Consider the following 11,126-nt stretch of genomic DNA (forward strand, 5'->3'; position numbering starts at 1 on the left):
TCTGTTTTTTGAATCGTATCCTAAAAAAACCATTGAGTCACACACTAAGCATAATAATTATATTAAATGATTAATTGAATTTTTATTCAATCCTATAGAATTGTTCATTTTTGTTTTGAGTTAAGAAAAAATGATTGAAAGAATTTATCATCTTTTATTCTATTACTAGATGAATAGAATAGAACTAATGATAAGAGAGGATTTCCGACCTAGAAGATTTTTCTTTTAAATATTTCTAACTTCAAATTTTCTTGATTTCTATCTACATCTATACAATAAGTTTTCTTAAATGGGTCTATCTTTATAATGTGTTTTTTTAAAGTGGAATTCATCTTTTATTTTAGATAGCCATTAATGAATGACTTTGATAAATATTGATGTACTTTTATAGATTTTGTTAGAGATAGATTTTCATTGTCTTATAAGAATATCCAAAATATTATATTTCATGTCAATAAAAATATTTTCTTAAAAGAATAAAAAAACAAATCATCTAGAAAAGGAATAACTATTTGTGTAAAGTAGGAAAGAAAATTCATAATAGTTTTGTAGTTGAGAATTTTAAAATATAGTCCCATAATGTTTTACTTTTTATAGTGAGCAAAAGTACAATAAAAAAGGAAAGAAAAAAAAGTCTTATTTCAAAGTTATGTCCATGGAATCCAAGTAGATATTTCACACCATCATAAAGTAGTCCGAGACAAACTGATTTTCAAAGTTTAATGTTATCCAAACTTGCCCCCTGTCCATAAAATTGGTAATCCAACTTAAAATAAAAGTTACCAAATCGCTTTGTATTTTTATTTTTAAATTCAAATAGCTAAAGTTGATTAATGAAAAAAAAAAAAAATATCTTTCCCGACTTGTCTTCCTGATGCAAGATTCTCAAAGAATTAGCTAAAAATTGTTAATTTCGTTATTTTTCCGTTATAAACGAATATGTATATCATAATAGTATTAGGATTGTTAAATGTTTGAACTATATAACGTTTGACTTGTATCTGTGCTCTCTATAAGGTGCTCTTTATAACATAAAAGTAAATATATTTACCTATAAATTGCATGATAACGAGTTTTTAAATTATGGGAGAGTGGAAATTATATGAACTGGGACATGAAAGTGAAAGCAGGGACAAAATTATGAGAAAAGTCGTTGAAAGATTTTCAAAATCAATGGAGAAGACAAGACTGAGGTGATATGTATGGTTAAAAGGCTAAAAACTAGCATTAAAATAAAGATTCCATTTGCTTGTGTGTGCGTATTGATGAAAGACAAGTAGCTTTAGTTTTATTTCTTTTATTATCTCTTTTCTTTCATCAGTCTTGTTCAAATATTCATTCATATTTTCCAAAAAAATATTCATTCATCTCTGATAACTCTTTCTTCGAGTCCATCCTACTTTTCCATTGACTTATGGCTGAGGCTTTGCTTTCTGCGGTGCTGAGGCAGCTGGTTTCCATCGTTACTAAGTTGGGAAACCAAGAGCTGAGACTGGTGAAGGATGTTGAAAAAAGTGTCTCAAATATCCAAAAAAAGCTTGAAGACATACAAGCTGTGCTGGAGGATGCCGAAAGGAAACAACTGGATGATCCCAGTGTTAGACGTTGGTTGGGTAAGCTCAAAGATGTCTCTTATGCCACCAACGACGTGTTGGACGACTGGAGTTCTGAAATTCTCAAATCCCAAATTCCAAACCATGTTGAAGAGGAAGAAGGTGATCATCATCAAAAAGCTGATCTTGTTTCAAACAAGATGATGAAGAAGAAGAAGGTATGTTTTCCATCACCCTCTTGTTGCTTTTGTCTCAGCCAACTTAAACAAGTTGGTGTTCGCCGCGAAATTGCTCACAGAATCAAAGAGCTTAATGAAACATTAGATGAGATTGCCAAAGAGAAAGATGCTTACTCTTTGGAAAAAACAAATAATGCTTCCCCAAAAGAGAGAAGAGAGACTACCTCATTTGTTTATGAGCCTGATGTCGATGGTCGGGATGAGGATAAGAATCTTGTAATAAGTAAGTTGTTAAGTGATGAGAGTAGTGATAAAGGTCCTGTTATCATCCCTATTGTAGGGATGGGGGGACTCGGGAAAACCACTCTTGCCCAACTTGTATTCAATCATGAAAAGATCAAAATGCACTTCAATGAGAGAATTTGGGTGTGTGTTTCCGACCCTTTTGACGAGGTTAGAATTGCCAAAGCAATTATTGAATCTCTCAAAGGCTGTCAGGCAAATTTAGATACACTGGAAGCTTTATCACATCGTATTCGTGAATCTATTGAGGGGAAAAAATTCCTTCTTGTCTTGGATGATGTATGGAGTGATGAGCGCGAAAAATTGGAAAAGTTAATACAACCACTTAGATGTGGTGCTGTAGGAAGTAGACTCTTGGTAACAACAAGAAAAACTGAAGTTGCTAATATGATGGGAGTGACCTCGTCCCAAATCATTTACCTGGATCTGCTGTCTGATGACCACTGTTGGAAAATAATTATGCGACTTGCATTCGAGGAAAGAAATGATGAAGAGTCAAAACAACAATTAGAGGGAGTTGGGAAGGAAATTGCAAAAAAGTGCAAAGGCTTGCCTCTTGTAGCAAAGACCTTAGGATGTCTGATGTTTTCAAAGGAGACCTTAAAGGAGTGGGAGGATGTTCTTTCTAGTAAACTCTGGGAATTGCAAGATGAACAAAGCAAAACTTATGCTCCATTTTTCCTGAGTTATAATGACTTGTCTCCTCGACAAAAACGTTGTTTCTCATATTGTTCTGTATTTCCTAAGGATTTTAAGATTGAGAGAAGTAGCTTGATTGAAATGTGGATGTCACAGGGTTATTTAAGTGGTAGTCCTCAAGATATGGAGAAAGAAGGTGAAAAATGCTTTAAAATTCTAAGCATGCGGTCTTTCTTTCAAGATTTTGAGCGACGCATTGATGGAAGCATTCGTTCATGCAAAATGCATGACATATTGCATGACTTTTCCCAATTTTTGACAACAAATGAATGCTCTGCCATGAAAGTTGATATGGAAGAAATAGAGCCTCTTAGTGTTGAAAAAGTGCGCCACTTCACATTGCAAACATCTAAACTGGGCGTAGCCAAATTTCCTACCTCAACATTTCATCAAAATAATTTGCGTACCCTGTTCCTAAATTTTTCAGGTTCTCGTTTATTTGATGATGATTATGATATGTTGTTCTTTCTTCAAATATGCGGTATTCAAAAACATATTCGAACACTATATTTGGAGAAATGCAGAATTAGAAAAGTTCCAGAGCAACTTGGCCAGTTGATACATTTGAGATACCTCAACTTATCGTTTAACTCCAGTTTGAGAGAATTGCCTGATGAAGTATGTGATTTGTGTAATTTACAGACTTTAAGAATTAAATACTGTCAGAGTCTTCAAAGGCTACCAAAAGGGATGGGGAAACTAGTGAATTTGAGACACCTTTACTGTTTAGGTTGTTCTAACTTGGAAGGAATTGCCAAAAGGTATTGGTAGACTAACTGAACTTCGGATACTCGACAGAATGATTATAACCGAGAACAATGAAGCATATTTGAGCCTAGGAGATTTGAAAAAGTTGAATCACCTTCAATCTCATCAAACAAGTTTTTGGATAGATAATTGTCGTAATTTGATAAGTATGGGTGAGAATAAGGAAAGAGTGCTGGTGAATTGGAAATGTCTTCTTCATCTAATTCTAAGTTTTAAAGAGAGTGATGCAGAAATGTGTGAAGATGAATTTAGGATACTTGAAGCCTTACAACCACATCCAGGCTTGAAAAATTTATATATCAGATCATATAGGGGTACCAATTTATATACCAAATGGATGTTGTCCTTAGTTCATTTGAAGAGTCTATACTTTTCACAGTGCGTGCATGTTGAGACATTGCCTCCTTTGGGAAGCCTACCTTCACTTGAAAAGCTTGGTGTTCGTTGGTGCGACAAACTGAGAAAGATAGGTGTTGAGTTTCTGGGAAATATTAAGCATAATAATAATAATGTATCATTCCCAAAACTGAACCTCCTTTACTTTTATTCTATGAAGAATTGGGAAGAATGGGAAGGCAATATTGAAACAACAGAGCATACAGATGATGCAGCTGGTGGAGCAATTATTATGCCGTGTCTTGATACCTTGCGAATAATAAGTTGTGACATTCTTAAATCACTACCAGAGTATCTGAAACTGACTCCATTGAAAATGTTGTCAATCGGGGACTCCAAAATGCTATGGCAATCTCTGGCACTATCAGAAAAAGAGTGGCTCAAGATTTCTCACATCCCAAACATCGAAATTGATGAGGGCATAGTGATCAGGAGAGATGGCAAATGGAATTACGACGAATTAGCAAGACGTGGTTTTTCCAAAGCATTTGTGCATAATGGAAATGAAGAAGCAAAGAATTCGACCAAAGAGAGAAGAGAGAGAGAGAGAGAGAGAGAGAGAGAGAGAGTGGGGAGAGTGTTTGGATTGGTTATGGGGAACTGCAACGCATGCATCAGAGCAGAGACAGCGGACGACAAGTCGTACCACTCGAAGAAGAACAAGAACAATAACAGCAACAACAGGAAGAAGAAGAAGAAGAAGAAGAATAGCAGGGAGAGAAGACCCAATCCTTATTCGGAGGACCCAATCCGATCCCCAGCTCCGATTCGGGTTTTAAAGGACGTGATCCCACTGAGTCACCGGACTCGGATCGGAGACAAGTACATACTGGGTCGTGAACTCGGACGCGGCGAGTTCGGAATCACGTATCTCTGTACCGACCGAGAGACCAAACAAACCCTCGCTTGCAAATCAATTTCTAAACGAAAGCTCAGAACTGCGGTAATATTAGAAATAATATTTTTCAGAAAAAAAAAAAGAGCTAAAAAACCATTAGATTTCCATTAGTTCATTTGTATATGTATATTTATCTATATGGTGTTTGTATAAATGCGCAGGTGGATATAGAGGACGTGAGAAGAGAGGTTGCGATAATGTCAACTCTGCCTGAGCACCCAAACATTGTAAAGCTGAAAGCGACGTACGAGGACAGCGAGAATGTGCATTTGGTTATGGAGCTTTGCGAAGGAGGTGAGCTTTTCGATAGGATTGTGGCGAGAGGGCATTACAGCGAGCGAGCCGCGGCTACAGTCGTCAGGACCATAGCCGAGGTGGTGAGGATGTGTCACGCCAATGGAGTTATGCACAGGGACCTGAAGCCCGAGAATTTCTTGTACGCTAACAGGAAAGAGCATTCGCCGCTTAAGGCCATTGATTTTGGCCTCTCGGTGTTCTTCAAGCCTGGTAAGTTTGGCGCTTTTTTTTTTTTTAATTCTTGAATTCTGGGTTCCTCTATTTTGATTTTGTTCTTGGGAATTTCGGATGGTTTTTTCTTTTTTTTTTAAAAAAAAATTTTTTGAATTTGGATTCCTCTATTTTGCTTTTGTTATGGAGAATCTTAGATGGTTTTTTTTTTCTTTTTCTTTTTTTGTTCAATATATTTTTTTTTTAGAGAATAAAATAAATAAATAAATATATTTTTTGAGGGTTTAGGGGAGAGATTTTCGGAGATCGTGGGGAGTCCGTACTACATGGCACCGGAGGTGTTGAAAAGAAATTATGGACCGGAAGTTGATATATGGAGTGCCGGAGTGATTCTTTATATACTGTTATGTGGGGTTCCTCCATTTTGGGCAGGTATGATATTTCCTGATTATGAATATCCACTGTTTCATTTTTAATTTTTTTTAACCAAATCATGGTGGTTTTATTTCAATTTGGATTGCTTAAGTTATTAATTTCACCAACCTAATTTTATTTTGTTGAATTGTTTGACAGAGACTGAACAGGGTGTTGCTCTTGCAATTTTGAGGGGTGTGATTGATTTTAAGAGAGAACCGTGGCCTCAGATTTCAGATAGTGCTAAAAGCCTTGTCCGGAAGATGTTAGAACCGGATCCGAGAAAGCGCTTGACTGCTCAACAGGTGCTTGGTAAGTCTTTTAAGCTGTTTGCAGATTTGGAATCTTTTAAGCTGTTTGCAGATTTGGAATTTTAATTAGCTGAGCAGAGTTTCTCTGTTACTAATTCCTGGTGGGTAATGGAAATTTTGATTTGAGGATGTAAATGATGTAGGAAGTCTTGCTTACTAGTGAATTCTGTTGGGTTTCCATTGAAGGTTTTTTCTAGCAAGATAGAGTCAGTTATGGTGATTAATTTCCGCTTTGGCGTTGTCTTACTTTTAGTAATAGAAACCTAAAAGTCTGGGTCATTATTTCTTTGGTGCACTTCTAGTTATGAACAACCATGAAATTTGATTTCTTCAGACAGTCATGGATTTTCTAATAATAATTTACTGAAATAAATTAACTGTAGGTATCTACTTACTTTCTGTTGAGTTGTAGCTATAATCTGAGCATTATATATATTTTTTTGGGAACAAAAATGGCTTGAAGCTGAATGTTTAACTGATATTAAAATTGGGTCTTTATGCTGCATCTTTCCACTTGTTATTTTTAATGGTTATATACCTCAGATCCGAGGCTTTATTTTTCACTTTAATTTATTCAAAGGACATTAAACTTTATTAGCATATCATTTTTTGTCATTTCTAGTCTCTATTGAGTTATTGCATCTTACAGGGTATCTCTAACTAAGTACAATTTTTTTCTTATCTGCTAAATATACTTGAATCTCTCAGTTTGATCCGTTATATATTGATGGAAGAATGAAAAAGTATTAAGATTGAAGCATAATGCAAATTATGTTGAACTGCAATCCTTTTGATCTATTTATGGTAAATGAAAAGATTCCTGTGAATAAAAATCAACTTCTTTGCTATTTAAGTTGCCTATACCCAATAAAAAAGATAAAACAGGAAATGTAAAAGCCATGTTCGAGTTCAGGTTGAGAGGAGGGGAGAAAACAGGGTGTTTGTAGGTCTACTGTCTCACATCTTTTCGAAGCATTCAACGATTAAATATCGAAACTTGGCAATGGGATTTACAAATGCAGAATTACTAATTGTTCGGAAGTATGGATTTAGTTGCTTATATGTTACTGCTGTAAGAACTAAATGATTCCATAACTGGCTATACTAAGGACACTGGTGAAATTTAAATTTTTTCTTGTCATTGCAGAACATTCCTGGTTACAAAATGCAAAGAAAACTTCAAATGTTCCATTAAGCGACATTGTAAGAACAAGGCTTAAGCAGTTCTCTGTCATGAATAGGTTCAAAAAGAAAGCGTTGAGGGTAAATATCTACATTGATGTTCTGCATTTCAGCTGAAGTACTGACTTCTGTTGGATGAATACAAAGTTCATTACATATAGATGATTTGTATCTGTTCAATCAAATGCTGTAGGTAATTGCAGAACACTTATCTGTTGAAGAAGTAGAAGTAATAAGAGATATGTTTACATTGATGGATACTGACAAAGATGGCAAAGTATCATATGAGGAGCTTAAGGCTGGGCTTAGAAAGGTTGGTTCACAATTGGCTGAACCAGAGATGAAGATGCTGATGGAAGTGGTAATTTTCTACCATTATAAGTTCAGCATGGAAGTTGCTTTGATTAATATCTTTCACTAATTTTCATACCATTTTGGCATTGTCTATTGTATGTACACCTTTATCCTCTGCCATTCAACATTCCCAATTCTGTACCTTTGAAACCATAGCGCTACTGCCTGCTTTGCTTCAAGATTTGTAGTGCTCTGCTCACAATGGATTCTCTGATTATATAACATCCTTTTGCACTATTAGGCATATGCTTCAACATGGCTCTTTGTATTCATAAATTATTAATTTAGAGTTCGAGATTGATTGAAGTTGTCAAGTGTGTTTTTATCATTATAATATTCTGGCTCTCTAAATCTAGAGAGCTTAATGGTACTCTCTATTTCACTTCTTAAAGTAGTGACTATAATCGGGTATTCTTTCAAAATTAGCTCTTCAAGATAGAGGTTTTGACCTGCATAGAGTATGTTGGAGATGCTATTAGAGAGTGTGGTCAAGCTTATAGGAAAGAGTACAATAAATGGACTATATTGTACTCGTTAAATTACTTGTACAACTCATGTTGTACATAATATTTTCAGGCTGATGTTGATGGGAATGGAGTACTGGACTATGGAGAGTTTGTAGCAGTCACAATTCACTTGCAGAAGATGGAGAACGATGAGCATTTCCGTAGGGCGTTTATGTTTTTCGACAAAGATGGTAGTGGATATATCGAAGCAAGTGAGCTTGGGGAAGCCTTAGCGGATGAATCTGGGGAAACCGATAATGATGTGCTGAATGACATCATGCGAGAAGTTGATACAGACAAGGTATGATTCTAAAGATTTATTTTCCCCTCTTTGCAACGTCTCTTTTCTTTTGAAACAAATGGAAAACAGAAAAGAGATTGACAAATTTATTTATTTATTTATTTTTTTTCGTCCTCTCTCTCTCTCTCTCTCTCTTTTCCCTGATATATCAGTCTCAGTGCATATTGGAATTCAAATTGAAGATTAGACATAACTTTTCTAATATCCTTTCCATTTCATTATAATTTTAGGATGGACGTATCAGTTACGAGGAGTTTGTTTCCATGATGAAAACTGGAACTGATTGGAGAAAAGCATCTCGACAATATTCGAGAGAAAGATTCAAAAGTTTGAGTCTCAACCTGATGAAAGATGGTTCGCTGCAGCTTCATGACAGTCTTACAGGTCAAGCTATTGCTGTATGAGCCTAAAGTTTTCGCAATCTATTTTGTTTTGCGCCTGCTGAGTGTTGCCTTTATCATCCATATGCCTGAGGAACATCGGCTGACAGAATGAGTTACCGGAGCCATACTTAATGCACGGCCAATTTTCTTGACCTGACCTAAAATGGTTTTAGGCTGTATGAAGCTGGAGTTAAAAGGACTTGCATTATGAACTATAGTTGTCAGCTTTTAGTGGGGGATATTGGATATGCATACTTGTAACTTACCGTTTCCAAATTCTATGTCAAAGTCTACTTGTATATTTATCATGTCATTTGTGCTTGAAATGATTTGATTTAGTATTTGTGCAGAAAAGTTGTGTTTTTATTGGTGATGTGAACTTTTTGAGGGCATCTTCTAAGAGTCTTTGTTCTATATATATATATATATTTAAAAAGCATATTATAATTTCTGAAATTCTTTAATGGATCTTTTTGCCATGTCAATTCTCCTTGCCAAACCTTGAATAGATAGAAGAATATTACAATGAATTGGAATACTTGATGAAAATTGACTTTACATCTAAAGAAGATTCAAGCTAAAAATCATTATCCTAAAAAATAAAAATAAAAGAAAAAGAAAGAAAAAAAAAGAAGAAAAAGTGACTTTACTATTTTGATATATAAATATAAAATTGTGCTATCATGTACTTGCACAAGGTCCATGTAATGGATGGTGCACATTCTGTGACTGATAATAAAACATTAACAAATATAATGATAGGTGCACATTCTATTATTATTGGTAATAAAGACATGACGATGGGAATATAAAGGTTGTGGGATCTGAGTTTTCGATCTTCATCATAAGAAGCTATAACTTTTTTCATTAGAATGTTTTCTTGTCTTAATATAAATATATATATATATATAAATACATATATATAATCTTTGTATAACATGGAAATTGATTTGATTCTTTAAAATCGTTCAGTCCATACTAAAGCTAAAACCAATCGTTTCCGGATCAACAAACCAGGTTATGAAAACAATCCACAGCCCACGACCCACGCACCACTGTTTCATTCCCTCTACAACAAAAATTTTAAATTTTCAAAAAGATAAATGCACTATAGTATCCTTTTATAGTCAAGAAAGTTTTAATTTAACATTCTAAAATTAATTCTGATACATTTATATTTTTCAAGTAAAAATTTATTTTAATATGATTTAATTACGTTTAAATTAACTTGTTAATGAACTCCTTCAAAATTTGAATCATGTGTGATGTGCACCTCACGTGACATCCAAAATTTTTTTTTTCCCGAATTTTCATCTTTCTGAAAAAAGAAAAAATTATTATTATTTTTTAAAAAAAAAAAAAAGAGAAAAACCAAAATGTCCATGACGCACCGTTTTGTAGGCCAAGGAAGAAGATGGACAAGACAATGTTTGAAGCTGCAGCATCAGGAGATGAAAGCCTTATTCAGGGACTGGAAGAACTGAGATTGATCCTCACCAAGTCACAACCCAGTTTATGAAAACCATTCTTCACATTTCTGTGAGTTTCAATCGAATGGCAGTTTCGAAAGGAGTTGTTCGCTTATGTCCATTTCTCCTTTACCAAGAAAATTCTTATGGCGACCTCCTTTGCATATAACGGCAAAAATTGGGAGCCTAGAAATGGTTGAACTTCTTCTCATCGGAGTTTCCAACAAAGACATTGAAAGCCAAGTACAGGCTGATCTTTTAAGGAAGAATAACTTGAACCAGAGAGACACCGCTTTACATATTGCCGTGAAAAACGGCCACTTTGCTTTTGCAAAGCTGCTGATGAAAAAAGATGCAGGGCCGTTGGGTTTGGTGAATGGAGCTAATGAATCTCCACTCTTTCTTGCTGTTGAAGGGGCTTTTCTAGATATTGTACAACACATTTTACAACATTTTCCTTCAGCTCCTTGGGGTGGCTCCAATGGAATGAATACTTTGCATGCTGCAGTGACTCGTACCCATCATAGTGACCATATTATACACCATTAATTTGTTACATGTATGCTGAGTTCATAACTAATCTCACTTCCTCTGAAATGTTGCAGGTGAATATCGAGCTCCTGATTTATCTCTGGAGAAACTCTGGCGGCAGCTAAGTGGTTTTCTTTTGCATGCAGGAGATCAATGCATTAACAAGAGGATACAAGGCCTAAGTCCAGCCAACACAAATGAGTAAATTAATTGTCTGAAGTACTAAATTAACGGTGAGCCATGGACATTTTGGTTTTTTTTTTTTTTTTTATAAATAATAATAATTATTCTTTTTTTCAGAGGGACAAAAATTCAGGAAAAAAAAAGAAAAAAAAATGTTTGGGGGGATCATATGCTGTGCACGTGATCTAAATTTAAGGGAATCCGTTAATTTAAACGCAATTGGATCAT

The 11,126-nt window shown here is 35.0% G+C and overlaps 2 protein-coding genes across 2 annotated transcripts; both read left to right on the plus strand.

Annotated features, from left to right (window-relative positions):
* The first annotated feature begins 1,414 nt into the window (after positions 1–1,414).
* LOC132800774 (disease resistance protein RGA2-like) lies at positions 1,415–3,505 on the plus strand. The gene has a single exon (XM_060815045.1). The coding sequence runs from the start codon at positions 1,415–1,417 to the stop codon at positions 3,503–3,505; it is 2,091 nt and encodes a 696-aa protein (XP_060671028.1).
* A 16-nt stretch (positions 3,506–3,521) lies between these two features.
* LOC107415637 (calcium-dependent protein kinase 10) lies at positions 3,522–9,171 on the plus strand. The gene is made up of 8 exons (XM_060814832.1): positions 3,522–4,841; positions 4,958–5,303; positions 5,553–5,696; positions 5,838–5,990; positions 7,137–7,252; positions 7,365–7,532; positions 8,102–8,332; positions 8,563–9,171. The coding sequence occupies exons 1-8, from the start codon at positions 3,534–3,536 to the stop codon at positions 8,734–8,736; spliced, it is 2,640 nt and encodes an 879-aa protein (XP_060670815.1). The 5' UTR covers positions 3,522–3,533; the 3' UTR covers positions 8,737–9,171.
* The last annotated feature ends 1,955 nt before the right edge of the window (positions 9,172–11,126 follow it).

Source organism: Ziziphus jujuba, chromosome 2, assembly GCF_031755915.1.
Source record: "Ziziphus jujuba cultivar Dongzao chromosome 2, ASM3175591v1".
Taxonomy (NCBI): domain Eukaryota; kingdom Viridiplantae; phylum Streptophyta; class Magnoliopsida; order Rosales; family Rhamnaceae; genus Ziziphus; species Ziziphus jujuba.